The sequence below is a fragment of the Alternaria ventricosa genome, assembly GCF_023758065.1.
Source record: "Alternaria ventricosa strain BMP 2768 chromosome Unknown scaffold_7, whole genome shotgun sequence".
In the NCBI taxonomy this organism is placed as follows: Eukaryota; Fungi; Ascomycota; class Dothideomycetes; order Pleosporales; family Pleosporaceae; genus Alternaria; species Alternaria ventricosa.
Window position 1 is genome coordinate 386,815 of NW_026055687.1, and position 15,224 is coordinate 402,038.

At 52.7% G+C, this 15,224-nt stretch overlaps 6 protein-coding genes across 6 annotated transcripts; 2 read left to right on the forward strand and 4 right to left on the reverse strand.

Annotated features, from left to right (window-relative positions):
* Nucleotides 1–250: 250 nt before the first annotated feature.
* J4E93_004885 (uncharacterized protein) lies at nucleotides 251–2,855 on the reverse strand (the record flags this gene model as incomplete). Its single annotated transcript, XM_049342810.1, has 2 exons — nucleotides 251–1,689; nucleotides 1,736–2,855. The coding sequence occupies 2 exons, from the start codon at nucleotides 2,853–2,855 to the stop codon at nucleotides 251–253; spliced, it is 2,559 nt and encodes an 852-aa protein (XP_049199810.1).
* An 844-nt stretch (nucleotides 2,856–3,699) lies between these two features.
* On the reverse strand, nucleotides 3,700–4,352 carry J4E93_004886 (uncharacterized protein; the record flags this gene model as incomplete). Its single annotated transcript, XM_049342811.1, has 2 exons — nucleotides 3,700–3,889; nucleotides 3,949–4,352. The coding sequence occupies 2 exons, from the start codon at nucleotides 4,350–4,352 to the stop codon at nucleotides 3,700–3,702; spliced, it is 594 nt and encodes a 197-aa protein (XP_049199811.1).
* Nucleotides 4,353–5,054: 702 nt separating this feature from the next.
* J4E93_004887 (uncharacterized protein) lies at nucleotides 5,055–5,366 on the forward strand (the record flags this gene model as incomplete). The annotated part of the gene is made up of 2 exons (XM_049342812.1): nucleotides 5,055–5,123; nucleotides 5,178–5,366. 2 exons carry the CDS (start codon nucleotides 5,055–5,057, stop codon nucleotides 5,364–5,366), a joined length of 258 nt encoding a protein of 85 aa, XP_049199812.1.
* Nucleotides 5,367–6,328: 962 nt separating this feature from the next.
* On the reverse strand, nucleotides 6,329–7,987 carry J4E93_004888 (uncharacterized protein; the record flags this gene model as incomplete). Its single annotated transcript, XM_049342813.1, has 1 exon — nucleotides 6,329–7,987. The coding sequence occupies one exon, from the start codon at nucleotides 7,985–7,987 to the stop codon at nucleotides 6,329–6,331; it is 1,659 nt and encodes a 552-aa protein (XP_049199813.1).
* Nucleotides 7,988–8,444: 457 nt separating this feature from the next.
* J4E93_004889 (uncharacterized protein) lies at nucleotides 8,445–9,854 on the forward strand (the record flags this gene model as incomplete). The annotated part of the gene is made up of 3 exons (XM_049342814.1): nucleotides 8,445–8,974; nucleotides 9,034–9,215; nucleotides 9,271–9,854. The coding sequence occupies 3 exons, from the start codon at nucleotides 8,445–8,447 to the stop codon at nucleotides 9,852–9,854; spliced, it is 1,296 nt and encodes a 431-aa protein (XP_049199814.1).
* A 3,332-nt stretch (nucleotides 9,855–13,186) lies between these two features.
* J4E93_004890 (uncharacterized protein) lies at nucleotides 13,187–14,797 on the reverse strand (the record flags this gene model as incomplete). Its single annotated transcript, XM_049342815.1, has 2 exons — nucleotides 13,187–13,801; nucleotides 13,946–14,797. 2 exons carry the CDS (start codon nucleotides 14,795–14,797, stop codon nucleotides 13,187–13,189), a joined length of 1,467 nt encoding a protein of 488 aa, XP_049199815.1.
* Between the last annotated feature and the right edge of the window lie 427 nt (nucleotides 14,798–15,224).

Genomic DNA, 15,224 nt, shown 5'->3' on the forward strand with positions numbered 1-15,224 from the left:
GGGATGTAGAAAGATTTTCCTGAACTTGATTGAAGACATATGACTTTATACCGTTACGCGCGTTCACTAATCCAGCTTATCATCCGAGGCTTGAGAAGCGTGTCTTGGTTCCTTGAAAGCCAAGCTGGTGCCTTCCATGTAAGCCGGCATACAAGGAACGTGCGTAATCGAGGCGTACCATCTAACAACCACTAGTCAGGTTGGGCGGACCTTGCGAGCTTACAGGAAAATGTGATTGGTCCATGCGCCCTTACATCAACCCATAATCAAAGTCGTCCATAGGCAGCGGCTCTACCATGCTGAGTTCTCCAAACTCGCTACTAACTTCTTCGGCATCATAGTCGAAGTCGTCAAACTCGTCATCATGCTCGTTATCAATGCTCTTGTCCTTAGCAGCATCACTGCCGTCTAAGACAAGAACCTCGGTAACAGCGACTTCGGTCCCTTTCTTCTGCAGCCTGACAGTGGAATTCTCGGGGCTTGATAGATCGTGTGGTTCTGGGAACGATCTCGTATTGGTTTCAGGAAAGCTCTTGGGTTCTTCCATAGGTGTTTTATGCAGAGCCGGGGTGGATGATTTGACGTTCGAAGAGGGATGCTCAGTCGCGGATACACCAGTAGAGGTCAAGGAAAGACCAGACAGATCACTGTTGGACGCTGGAGCTTTGGTCGGCTCTGGCTCTGTAAGATCTATCAGAGAGTGCGAAGAGTCGTGAGCCGCAGCAACCGGTCGACTTCGGGGCTGAGGCCTGGCGACAGGCTCCTTTGTTTGCTCAGTCGTCGCCTTACGCTTAGCCTCCTTTTGAGCCTGTTTCTTTCGCCTTTCGGCATCTTCGAGAGCGCGTTCTTGCTCAGATACCTTGTTAAAGTCCACATCACCGAGTCCAACTCTGACCAGTATCGTACCGACCAAGTACCGATACTGGTCGTGGCCACTAACAAGCTTGCTTACATCGATATTTTCCACGCCATGAACATTTTCGATCTTTTGTAGACCAGCGACACCCACCTGAAGCTTGGCAGATCGATAGAGGAAGCCGAGCACATAATCTTCCGTGCTGTGAACATTGACAACGCGTCCCGCAACAACTGATCGTATTTGTCTCCAGCGCTTGCTGTTGGCAGGAGCAGGTGTACCCATGAGAACGGCTGACTCAACAAGACCGAACGCGTGTTGTTCCGCAAGCTCGATTAGACATGCGTACACGACACGTGCACCTACTGAATAACCAGTAAGTGTGACAGGTCTCTTCCCTTGCACTCCATCAATAAGAGCATGTGCAAGCACCTTCCCGGCCTTGTCGGCTCGCGCAAGTGCAACCAGAAAGGGGTTATCCAAGACACTGGCAGCTTTGACAAGGCCAAGAGGCCACAGACCTGCGTACAAGGCGCCAAGAAGCGTGCGACTGACGACAGTGTATGTGACGCCATCGAAAGCATATCCAAAAAGTACATCGTTGAGGGAGTTGCCGAGACGCAGCATGGCATCAAGCTCGAAACGCAATGCGAATGGCTCAGTTGTGCCCGAATCGACCACCTCCCAGGGCTTACTGACGTCCGATGGCGAGCTTAGCCAGCCGCTGACACCAATGGATACGCGTAATCGATGCTGTTCACGTTTCTGTGGGTCACGAGCATCTTGCTCGTCAGCCCAGTCGAGCTCGCGTTGATTCGTCGGTCGATCGGGATCTGGTACAGTTAGCTTCAAGCAAGACTTCATCTCCGCCTGACATACCTTGAACCGGAAGGAATTCGAAGTCTTGAACCTCTTTCGCATACTGGTCCATTAGACGTCCCGTCATCTTCGCACCGTAGGCTCCGAATAGCGATCCAACAAGCACCGAGCTGCCCGCCAACGCACCAAGATACGTTGAAACCACGCCCAGGCCCAATCCGCCCATAACAGTACCCAGGCCTGCGGCGAGTAAAGGCGCAGCGAGACCGCCAGTAACACCAATCAGGACAGCACCGCCCACAGTCGCGAGACCAACCTTCCAACGGCGTGACACTGCATCATTTGACGCTTGATTCTTCGCTGTCGCTTCAGCGTCCATCTGAGAGGCAGCCGTCGCCAGGAGACCTTGCGCAACCGACTTCTCATGCTCGCCTAGTAGATCAGCCTCGAGCTTCAGACTGCTTGCGAGACGTAGCAACAAGATGCGCGAATATGCCGAGTATTGCTCCAAGCTCAGCAAAAGCAGCAGAAGACAGTGCAATACCAGCACGCGCTTGTCTTCCTCAAGAGGCAGCAGCCTAGTCTCAATCACCTCATAGTGCCCGTATCTTGTGTTCTTGGGTCGTGTGGGAGTTGTATTCGCGAAGGGATCGAGATCGTCGAAATCGATGAGCGAGGAGATGCCCTGATTCTGCCTGTCGGCTTGATCCAGCATTTGCTTCCGCTTTGCCTTTGCCTGCCGGACAGTCTCACCCCGTACAGAGAGGACGTCGCAGATACGATGCATAACGCTCGCCCGCCATTTGTCGAAGAAGGTCAAGGCACTCCGTCGCAAAGCCTGCATTTGTGTAGACTCATGTTCTTGTGATGATTGCCTAGTGGTAGGCGCTGGTTTGGTGGTCTGTCCCGGCTGGTCGAAGCTCATGAGATCTGGTGCCTGATTTCCAGGTTTGGGTGCGGGCGACCGGGTCGCAACGGAGGGTTTCGGTTCGGGATCGTTGTATGGCTCAAAGGTGGCCGTAAGGTCATTTCGCATGGCATCGATGCTCAGGAGGACGAGCAGTGCCAGTTCGACGCGTAGGGTGGGAGTCTCGAGGACCGAGGTGAGCGAAGCCCCTTCATCTTTGCTTGCTCTCTCTGGAGCACTACCAGATATTGCACTGGCAAAGTTGGAGAACATGCTGACCCAGTAGAGTAACAAAGACCAGAAGACGAAAGAGTACTTCCAGTAGGGTCGTTTACACGGGACGGGGCATCGTAAACCACGCCACTTTGATTGACAGGGCGCCTGAGTCGCAGAATCTGGCCCCCATGTTTTCAGGTACCAGCATCCTTCAGATCGCGCTTAGCGCAAAGACAAGGATAGATCATAGTGCTCGCCGGGTGTGACTGCGCGAGAACGAGAGACGTGCGGGTTGTCGTTTTGATGGTGATGGGACAAATGGTTTGTGGTCGCGACGCGGCGTCACTGGATCGCGCGACAGCAGGTGGGATGGCTCGCTCCACTTTAACCGGCCCGCGCCTAGCGTGAATCGCTCACGTAGATATGCTGCCATGTTTCTCTATTACACTTTACTTAGGACCTAGAATTTAAGTGCGCAGCTAAAGCCTAGGTAATGAAAGCGCAAAACTGCTAGTAATAAATAGATAAGAGATAAAGAGAAAGCTAACAAGTAGACAGAGTTAAGTAGTAACAGGCTGTAGTAATGCGCAGAGGTTAATTAGCGATGCAAGAGGAAGGGCGACAGCTCGATCTCTGTATCAAAAGCGCTAAGAATTAGATGGAAAATGCTGAGTGGGCGAGCATGGCATTCAAGGAATGTCGTTGCGTTTTGCATCATCGACATGATCATGGTAACGCATCTAGCCAGCTGCAGACCCTCGTCATGTCTTTCCTGCCCGAGGGCGATTAACTATACGACCCCAACACGACCATAAGGATAAGATCAATCTCTTCATAATCCCGTTCCTCACTATCCAATAAGCAGCAACTCAGGCGCCCTGGTCATAGCCGCAGCCCACCCCTAGCGAGGGCTGAGATCATAGTCACTCTTGATACTGTTACACGCTACAGGCACTTCCGCTTCGATTTCTCCCCTTGCAATCTTCTCTTCCTTTGCCTTCCTCTCCTCACGATACACCCTCATCTCCTCATCGCGCGTATTCTTCGATTTCATAGGGAAAATAATGCCAGGTGGCGGGTTCCACCACTGTCTATTCACCATCGCATTCAGAGTCAGCTAACGTTTACATATTCAGTGTGCGGCACTTACTCCTGTGGAACCGTTCTGCCATCAGTTCCTCGGTAATTGTCTTCCGTCTCCTGTTTCCACGGCTTTGTGTCAAGCCAGGCTTTGATCATCTCTGGCGTCATGGGCGCCGCATCGTATATCTCGTAGTCGCTGATCTGGTCGGGCGGACCGGGGAGATAGTGGATCTCTCTGTAGACTCCGTCGGTGCCGATCGAACCGATGCAGTGCCCATCTGGATGGATTTTCGTTGACCTTAGCATGGCATTGAATTGTTCTTTTCCAGTCTGGGGTTGCGCAGGTTTAACTATGTCACTATTGGAGCCTTCGAACTGAGCCGAATCCTTTGGCTCGAGTTGATCTTGGCTTTGGTCTTCACCTTCTGGTTTCGCTCGGGACGACAGCAGGGACGCTGTCGGTGAGGACATGGTTGTTTCGTTGACGATGGGTGGGTGAGGCGGCTAAAATCTACCAACAGGACATTATCCTAGTTATAAGCAACGCATGCGATGTTGCCTAGCCGGCTACTATGTGACGTAGCGTTGCTATAATACGGCACAGTCGCTGTGCAGAACTTTACAATGTTGTGTTACGGTGCTCTCCTATGGAAGAGCTGCTAGCGCTTCAAGAAGGGATATAGTGCGCGGGTACACGGCCAATCATCATACTCACTACGTCCCTCTGTCTAGGCAGCCCGAGATCAGGCCCTGTATACGATAACACTCTTGTGAGCTTGGTAGACATTGCTCCATGTTTGAAGTACAAGCACCAGCAACCCAATTAGAGAGGACACTTTGGTGTCTGGTCGTCGATATCGTGTCTTCAGCAAGTTTGCGTGGAGATGTGAATTCTGATGAACAGAGTGCATAGCGCCATCGTCGTGGTAAGACGCCGCCGGCAGGTCCAGCAGGGCGGATTGCTGATCGCAACATGTAGGACACTTTGTGAGAGAACAGCCTGTGAGATGCAGTGGTGATCTTGTCCTATGCGGGATGTGGTATACACTCTTCCTTAGGAAGGCACTCTATCAAGCATTAACCTCGCCATACGATTTTGAGTGTCTCATAGGCACACTCTATCATATCAGATTACCCTCCACTACATCTGTTATACACGCTCCTACATTCGATATGAAGCTCTCGCTCTACTTATCCGCTAGTGCGACCCTTCTGCTGGCAACAGCAGCCCCAGATGAGCCCGTACGTACCTGAAAACGCTATACCCATGCGATTGAGTACTGACGGTGCATCCAGTCGCTCGCTGAAGCCATGAGAAGCCTCGAACCAAGTGACGGCATAACTTGGCTTGCAGATGACGGAGTGTTGCGTAGTTTCAACGCTGCCCGTGACACTGTCGTTGACTACGCCCAACTCAACGAGCGCCAAATCGCTGAGTACATCGAGAGATACGACAAGAACCGAACGGGCATGTCAGGCGTGTAAGTAACATGACCTACTCTATATCCATCCCGTGAACTGGCTAGACACTAACATCATAGGTAGTGATGGCCGCGCAGTGACGTCCGATGCTCAGCTTTGGGCTGTTCCAGTCGGCGTCGTCGCACGCACGCCGAATGCCAGAACATCCGAGAACCTAAAAGTGCCTAAGACGTTAATCGCGAGCCGACCAGCTTGTGTCGAGGGTTCCATCTGTAACGAGACGCCCGATTGTTATGAGTACAATTGTTTACGATGCGTTCCTGTCGGTTCAACGCCGGGGGAATGCCTACCACAAGGTGGTTGTCCATCCATTCCTTCTCCGAATGGACAATGTACCAACAACCTAGAAGCCTAGGTACTAAGGTGACATCGGGAGTTGAGACAGTACGTCCCGGGGTCGAATTGCGATTGACAACGCTCTGAGGCTGGGAAAGATACCGGGGTTGAATACAGCGTGGACGAAGGCACGTCGTTTGTCATAACTGTAATTGGCGCGTGTGGGTGGGTGGGTGTCCGTGGCATGGCCCACCAATTTGAACGCGGGAGCACCAGTTGCCATAGGGGAAGGCGATGCCCAGTTGAGCTAGTGGCTTGGCGCTGCGTCTTATGATGTCATCTCAGAGCTCCTTTTCTCCTACTTGGCCAACCGGCATATCACCGACTCTACTTTGTACTGTGCTCCGTATCGCGACACTCAGCATCAGATAACGGGGACAATGCAAATTTCGAGGCTCATGATCTGTCACTAAGGAGCATGCGTGGTGGTATGAAAGGAAGGTTGTTGATTAATCAATTAGGGTAATTGTACATTTTAACCGGTGCGAGGAACACTCGCATCCGTGTTGATGTTGTAGTATCCGCGCATTTCCTTCCGCCCCCGATCTACAGAGGCTAGCTGCGTGCTTCTGGCAATGCGAACTCACAATAGAGAAGCAGGACAGGAACGGTAGGTGACCAAAGCCAGCTTAGGGAGCAGTGCTATCAGCATTCTTCTGGAAGAGTCGCTTGCGAGGCATGAAGATGCTCAAGACAAGGACAAGAGCGCCACCGGCAATAGTAAGGCTGTAGGTCTTGCTAATGGCACTGACGATAGCGGCAAGAACGCGGTTCTTCAACTCCGGGGATAGGTTCTGTACGATATCCGATCGAGCGCCCAAGATAGCGGCCTGGATGTCTGCCGAAGAGACATCAGTCAGAATGCCCTCGATCCTGTTCTGGCTTTGGTTGAGAAGGATAGCGTTGGCGATGGCCAGAGCAAGGGTGATGCCCACAGACTGAGCCAGGGTGATGAAACTGATCGCTGGCGCAATGTTTTCCAGTTCGACAACTGCCTGGGCAACTGAAAAAGGCGCCTGGAGGAACATACCGACTCCAACTCCCATCAGAACCGTGAAGCCGTATACGCGAGCCGTAGCAGTGTCCAGGTCGATTGTGTACATGAGGGCGGAGCCGATCACGACCAGGGCGCCACCACCAAGGAACCAAGGCATAACGTATCCTAACTTGGACATCAAGCCACCATTTATGAAGACGGTAACGACCATGACGACGATATAAGGGAGTAATCGCACTCCAGCATCGAGGGGACCGTCGCCCTGGGTGAACTGGAAAAAGATTGGGACCATGTAGATGGGCACAAAAGAGCACGCTCCACCGGCAGCGGTGATGCTGAAGAGAATGAGCACCATCCGTGATCGGAAGAACTGCACAGGGATGATGCGACGCACTTCCGTTGTGAGTATGTTCCAATACTGTTGTATGCCCAGAATGATGAACAGAACACCAGATACGACGAACAGCGCGATGATGCGGCCTGAGTCCCACGGATACGAAATACCACCCATGTTGATGGCAACGATGAAAGTCGTCAGCGCGCCGGCCTGCAGTATAGTGCCGGGATAGTCCATGTCGCTAATGCGGGCGCGGAACGAGACACCAGGCCGAGGATCCCTGCTGGGAATGAGGAACAGGTAGACTGGAGCGCACGCCGCGCCGATGAGTAGGTTGATATAGAACGCCCATCGCCATCCCACAGCAGACTCGCTGAAGGCACCTCCGATGACTGGGCCCAGGACGATACCGAGACCCCAGGTAAAGCCGGTGCCAGAAACGTAGACCGGACGTTCAGACATGGTGGTGGTGCTCGCAATAAGCGTCATGCAGCCGACGTACAGACCAGATCCTCCTAAGCCCGTAATGGCACGGCCGAGAATCATCACGTTCATCGACGGCGCAGCACCGCAGATGGCGGAGCCAATCTCGAAGATCGCAACATGGAAAATGTAGAGCCACTTGGCATCGAACTGGCCGTAGATGCGTCCCCAGAAAAGAGTGGTTACTGTAGCGCAAAGCAGGAAGCCAACACTCAGCCACGACAGCTGCTGAATGCCGCCGAATTCTTCGACAATGACAGACTGGAGGTCCGCGACTACCGTAGCGTCAAGTGCGTAGAGAAAGGTGGAGAACAGGATAGACACCACAGTCAGGTACCATTTCCAGCCAGAGATGTCGCGCGGAGGCTTCTCCGGTTCCGCCGTGCTGCCGAGATCGCCAAGCGTCCGCTCCGCCGGCTTCTCGTCGTTGATTGAACGCGCGACTGGTGTCGAAGAAGTGTTGGAATCCATGGAAAGAGATAGGAACGGAGGTGTAGGTTGAGTGTGATTTTACCGGCTAGAGTACTGTAGCTACATGTTTCTTTCAGATGTTTTGTCCCCCAAATAGAGCAAGCAGCGTCGGGGTTGGTAATGCACAGCATGAGAAAGTGCCAAGGACCGTAAAATGTCGGCCGAAAACGTCGGGTCATGTAGGTAAGCAGCGGGATTACCAATCTCACCCTTTCACTCCCATGACTCCCACCCGACGACCTGCAGCGATCGGCTGACTGGCCCGAACAAGCGACAAACATTACGCGCCCGATGTCTGACAACAAACCGGGCCCGACACGATGCGGCAGCTGCACAACTTCAAGCAAGAGCATGATGGCCAAAATGATGACTGGCGGCTTGTATAATTTGAGAATGCGTTCTCAAAGCATGAGGGACAGTATCTCATTTTGATCAGCACGACACGCGCAGCGCCATCATGGCAACACAAGCAAACGGTACTGTCGCTAAATCCGCTCCTAACACCGAAACGGTCGACTTGCTCGCCCTTGCTCAACAGGTTACTCAGCATACGCAGGCAATCGCCGACTATTTGGTAGCAAACAAATATGCCTCGCCTACGTTTGCATCAGACTGCATCGACCGCCCAGAAACGATCGAGTACGCTGAGCTTCATGGTAACTTGAAGCGCTCCCTGGAAGACCTCCAATATCTTGTCGAGGGGCCCAAACGACACTTCCGCGCACTTTGCTGCCAGGGCTACGAGCTCGCAGCCATTCAAGTGGCGCTCGACTTCAACTTCTTCAGCATCGTCCCCGCGCATGGCAATATCTCGCTAGTAGACTTGGCCAAACATGCAGGTGTTGACCTGGACAGGACCAGCCGCATCGTCCGCCTCCTGATCACCGAGTCCATCTTCCGAGAACCCGCCCATGGCTATGTCGCCCACAGCCCTAGCTCATATCTTCTACACCATGACGAAGAGATTCGCTCGATGGTGCACTACACGTATGTCGGAAATCGCAGCTATGGTATATTCGTCCACACACTGACCCTCTTCAATACAGTGTTGATGAGATGCTCAAGGCTGCATCCTCTACAGCTGATAATGTGAAAGCATCACCGCTTGAGTACAACAGTGCACTCACGCCGTTTACCACTCGACACGGCCTTCCCATCTTCGAGTTCTACGAGAAGGATACCCAGCGTTCCATTCGCTTTGCTAAAGCCATGGCCGGGTGGGCTAAGCGTAAGTCGTCCTCGTACTGAACCAACCTTCCGGCCTAACACCGATGTGCTTCTAGTAAACTTGAACATCAACGTCCTCAAGGAGGCCTTTCCCTGGGGCAACCTCAAGGGCACTGTAGTGGACGTGGGTGGTGGCAGCGGCAAAGTCTCCATCACTCTGGCTGAACAGTTTCCAGCTCTCAACTTCGTGGTACAGGACTCCGCCGACATGCACCTAGCGGGTCAGGCTTTGCTCACTCATGAGACTAAAAAGCGGGTTTCCTTCATGCAGCACAGCTTCTTCGAGCCGCAGCCGGTGGGCAACGCAGCTGCTTACATCTTGCGGGCGTGCGCGCTCAACTGGTGCGACCAGGACGTTGTCACCATGTTGCGCTCTCTAGTCCCTGGACTCGAACGCTGCGAGCCCAACACTCCACTGCTCATCAATGACCTAATTCTCCCGGCCCAGAGTTCGGTCACACGCGACTTTGAGCGTGGCCTGCGTCAGATTGACCTCATCATGTTGGTGAGCTTTGGTGGCAAGGTGCGCACTCGGGATGAATTTGAGGCTTTGTTGAAACAAGCGGATGATAGATACGAGGTTCGCAGCTTCCGTCCAGAAGGTCTAATGGGGCTGCTTGAAGTGTACCTGCAACGCTAAGCAATACAGTTGCAGGATCAGGCAGATTTGGTATGCATGCGCGTCGCGGTAGTTTGAAATTGAAATATTCACCGCTAAGATTGCTTGCTTGCTTCCGGTGAATCATGTACTGTGGTCCCAATTGGATATAGTGTGTAACGTTTGACGAAGCCGATTTCAAAAAATCATACCACTACTGATGACGCGAGTACGCAACCATCAGTATGTAGTCAGCCCTACTGTGTACTCATGCATTGGGTATTGGATATGAATGCTTTCGGATCTTTTTAGACTGCCGCTGTAGTGCATCTTATCTCTAGCCATTCACCATATCTGGCTTGATGTGCGCCTCCCGTCAGCGCCAGTACTTCCGCTGCAATGCGTGCCGTTCCCTTACCGTTCCCTTGCTTGGCAGGTGCAAGGGTACCTGCCGCGCCAGGCCCTGGAGTGACCACAAGAAATACCACCACCCCACACTCGATCTCGGTCCTCCGCGCTTGCTGGTCATTTCTCACCTTTTCCTGTCTCCATGATGCAGAGCATTGGAAAGAAACGCATCGTGTCGTCGTGCATTCCGTGCTACACACGGAAACAAAAGGTGCGACAGTCTTTTGTTGTTCTCACTTGCCTTGAACCACAACTTTGGGCCGGTGAAGGACGTACCAAAACGCACGAGGGCAATTTAGGCTAACTCAGTATCGCTAATATGTAGTGCAACCGTCGCTATCCCTGCGATCATTGTTCTCGTCGCCGACGCCCGGAGGAGTGCGCATACTACCCTTCGCAGGCATTGCAGACTGATCACACGTCGCTGCGGACCCAGAGAGTAGAGAATCGTGGGAACGAACATGAGCAACTCACCGCGGATCACAATCTTCAGCCGCATGACAACAATGCCAGTGGCTCTGCCACTAACGCCCTAACGAATTGGAACAACGCAAGACCGCGAAGTTCCACACCTGGCGCAAGCAGCAACTCTGTTGCGGAGTCTTTTGGATACTTTGAGTACAGCGAACGCAATGCAATCGCCTTGATTCGTAAGGTAAGTCGATCGCACCTCCAACTGCACGTCAACCTAGGAAAAGACTGGACAGGTCTAAAGCCTACATTAACATGGACACACGCAAAGTAAGTGGCCTAGTGTTGGTGCAAGCTCTAGACCTGTTCCGCTTTCTCCTTGTATGAGGTGGTCACTGTACCTGAACAAATGAGGCAACCGATCAATTCATCATCCATCTAACCAGCACTGGTATAAACAGCTAGGACTGAATAGCGGCGAGCACCACGGCAATCAGGACGTTACCCAAGAGGCGTCCCCGGAGGTCGAACAACAAATGAAAGGATTACCTGATCGTCAAATCTGCGACTTCCTGGTCCAGTATTATATCGACGAAATTCACTGGTAAGTATCCGCTCGTATCTTCTTCATCGACCGTACGGAAATCGTAACCATGAGCTGCGAGGAGGAGTATCTCATGTCCTTATCTTTGTCACTAAATGAGGGAAAGTTTTGCTAAAGCTGATGTATAAATATAGGAAGGAGCAGCTTGTGCACCCACCATGGTTCTTAGCACAGTATCAACAACTGTGGAGCCTGGAAACTGTGTCATCTGTCTTCTACGTAGAGTTCGTGGTACTACTCATGCGAATGTGTTCGTACGCATCCCAGTTCCTTCCTTCACCGTCACATCCTATCGACCGCATTCGCAGAATGTCTTTGTCTGAGATCCGCACGTTATGCGATGACATCGCGGAGAAGCTATCTAGTCTATGTGCGCGACTTGATGCCAGAGGCTCTTTACTACGCGTGCAGCACATGGCGTTCTTGGGACTGCGACTTCAGTGTGAAGGGCAAAACATGGCTTTCTGGGAAACGCTCAACAAAGCTGCTCTGGTAGCTCAGAGGGCCGGCCTCCATCGAAATCACACAGTTCATATGCCAGAGATGCATGGGCTGGAACAGGAAATGCGACGGAGAGTGTTTTGTAACCTCTACATTTGGGACAGGTAAGACGATATTTCACTTTCATTAGTGGAAGTGGTCGCACGTCCGTTTTGTTATTCTGACAAGGTCAAATCGTAGTATGCTCTCACGCCAACTCGATCGCATTCCGTTTCTTCCCGCCGCCCTAGATGCGGACAATCTTCCGCGACTGCATCTTGCACCCATTCTGGACGATGACAGTGCTCCAGAAGCATTCTCGGAACGAATGTTGCAGGCTCGCTTGGCCGCTTTCTGGCGGAAATTCCCCTCGAAATCGTATACAAAGTATGACGCGACTGCGACCGAGGAAAAGTATGAGCAGTTCTGCTCTGAGTTTCTTGCCAATATGCCTGCCGCGTTCGCTCTTGAGCCAAGCGAGCAGTGGGACGAACAATCACGACGCTTACCTATTCAGCGGCAGATTCTGCATATCGCCATATACGAGAGTCTATGCCAAAACTATCGTGACTTATTGCTCTGTACAGCTGCTCAAGTTCAAAGACTTCCTGCGTACAAGCAAGTCCTGCTAGCCTCGCAGAAGAAGGCACTCGCGGTGGCAGCACTCAAGGTGCTGGACGAAGTCTCAAAGCTGCACGCGAAGCTGGGAGGATCTCATACCAGATTTCCGGGCATTATATTACCGACATTCGAAGCTGCAGTAGTTTTGGTCGGCGTGTGTGAGGACACCGAGTTCCCAGCTGGTAGGGTTGATGGCCCGTGTCATACGTCCAAGATCGACCCTCTCGGGTCAGGCACGCCACATCTCAGTCGTCAACGGTGCATTCAGGCTACTAGCGATGCACTCGGTCGCCTACGCACCCTAGCTGAAGTCAGCGTCATGGCTGAAGAAGGTGCGAATGCGTTGTCCTGCCTTCTGAACGAGAGAAGCGCGTCCAGTTCCACAAGCATGATGCAGCATATTTCCAGCCTCAGCGCAGAAAACGCATCATCACCACTGGACATAGCAAATCTGATTCAGGCACATCAGCCGACGGGCGACACTTCTTCGTGGCCGGCGTCTGATGCGTCTCCCTCAATCCTGGACGCGGGTGCGCTTAACGATTTCTTGTATAGTCCTCTATCGGACATTGCGCCAAGGTAGAAATGATTGCTATTGGGATGAATATACTGTATTTACGCGCGAATTTGGAAATGAATGTGTTTGTCAGTGATACGCGATGATGCGCACCGAGGTCTGAGCCTTTTGCGAGATGGTGGGGAATGACGCACAGTCACGTGTGAGATGGCGTCCCGAGGTCAGCCCGGTCGCGTCATCAGACCGGCAAAGGGCGCAGGAACAAAGACACGAAGACCATCGCCTTTCCACCGAGTACAAGGTACACATACATTGATCAACTATCCAGATAACTCACAGAGTTCTTCTGCCTCTCAATCGCAGATGACACTGGTCCGCCCGATGGACGATACCGTAGCTAGCCTTCGGGTCAGCCAACTCAGGAGACACATCCAACAAGTCGAAATTCCAGACTACCAAGCAGACCACTAAACGCAGCTCTAGATACGCCATTCTTCGACCCCAACAGCTGCGAGGGCCCATGCCAAAAGCAATCTGCGGTACCGCGTTTGCGTCGAACTCAACCTCAGCAGCAGCACCCGCTTTGTGGATTAGCCAGCGCTCTGGATCGAAAACCCGCATGTCGCTCGTCTCCCGCCATCCTCTCGACTTGACGGCCGTTGCACTACGACGCGCACTCTCCACATCGAAAGCCGGCGCGTGAAAGCCTGGCCCGTTGGCAATCATAACAACGTTTGTTCCTTTGGGAATGCGGTGGCCAAGAACTTCCGTGTCGCGCTTGGCCTGTCGGGCGACACTCGTCGCGTGGAGTCTCAGAGTTTCCTCCAGCACGGCTTCGAGATAGGGAACGCGCGACGCGGTCAGTTCTGCGAGTGTCGGGACGCGCTTCTCCGCATGCGCATCGCTGCATGCATGATGCAGTGCATCCCGCAGCTTACTCTGCACGTGCTGAAGACGCGTGAGGTAGATGAATGTCCAGGCAAGTGTCGTGCTGGTCGTATGCAGACCAGCTATGAATTGCCCTGCGATCTGAAGCATGATGCTTTAGCTAAGATCCAAACCTGAAAGACGTTTAGGCTAATCATGACTTACCTCGTCCATCATGATAGGATTACCGAAATCGGCCTTCCGGTTCTGCTTCTCAGCGGCCTTCTTTTCACGCACCAGCATGTGCTCGATTGCGGTTCTTGGTTCGTCCGTAACTTCAAGGCGTTGAAGGGCTCCCTGGATTTGTTCCTTCACGACTTGTCTCTTTACAGCCGTCACTCTCTTATAGCTGGGTGTCTGACGAATGAACCACATTGCGAGTTTGGGCGACATGGCTTTGGTCACAACATCGATCTTGTCGACCGTCTCATACAGCGCGGAGATGAACTCGTGGACTGGAGCCCTTGGAAACCGCACTTCCCCTTTGGGCCCTACTGCCAAACTAGTTGGGGATATCCGGGAAAGTGTCTCGATTTGTGGGCCGAGTGCGGTGTGCTTGAAATGGCGATCGAATACGAAAGACAACATCCCATCCAGCGCACTATGATCCAAGTCATCGTTGACATCGAACGCGGAACCGTTGGCGAGCTTTGTCTTGGTATCCCAGAACCTGATGAGATTCATCGAGTTATCGAACATGACAGGCCCAACTACGTTATTGAGAAAAGTCGGGCTCATCAGATCCTGCAGCCACGCTCGCGTCGTTCTCCATTGGGGGCCTGTCTTCATTCGCGCATGGAAGTTGTCCATGGGACTCAACCCGTCCGTGATAAAATTCGATCTATCAAAATCTGGTCGCCGGGTCATGATGTCGTACGCTTCGATAGGGTCAGCGAGCAGGATCCAAGGCTTTGAGAACGGCTCCACGAAGACCTGACATAGCGGGGCCTGGAGCTTGTTGACCTGCTTGACCAGCCACACGTTAAGTTCCCGAGTGACGCTGACTTCACGTAGCATGTCTGGTGCATCGCCCAGCAGTCTACGTGCTGAGGTCTGATTGTAGGGGATTCCTGGGAGTGGTCGAGGGAGGAGGCTGCGATAGATGGCGTACAAAGCTCCAAGGCAAGCGGCGACCCCGAACGAGGTTAACAACATCCCATGTCCAGAGACGTCAATTGATTGAAGGAACCTCATGACTCCAAGAAACGGTCGCAGCTTGCACAGATTGAAAGATGGGTAGTATTTGGATTCGTGTTCACGGTCTGCAAAGCGTTCCAGTGTTCAAGCCAGACGTCTATCAAATACCGGCTCAACACAGCGGCTCCCATGGGCAAACGCCACCTCGGCACAGCTATCACGATAGCCAATTTGGCACACAACCAACTGCTCAACCGATACCTGCACCGAGAATCTATGCTGTTTCGCCCGACAGACTACGGTTCAA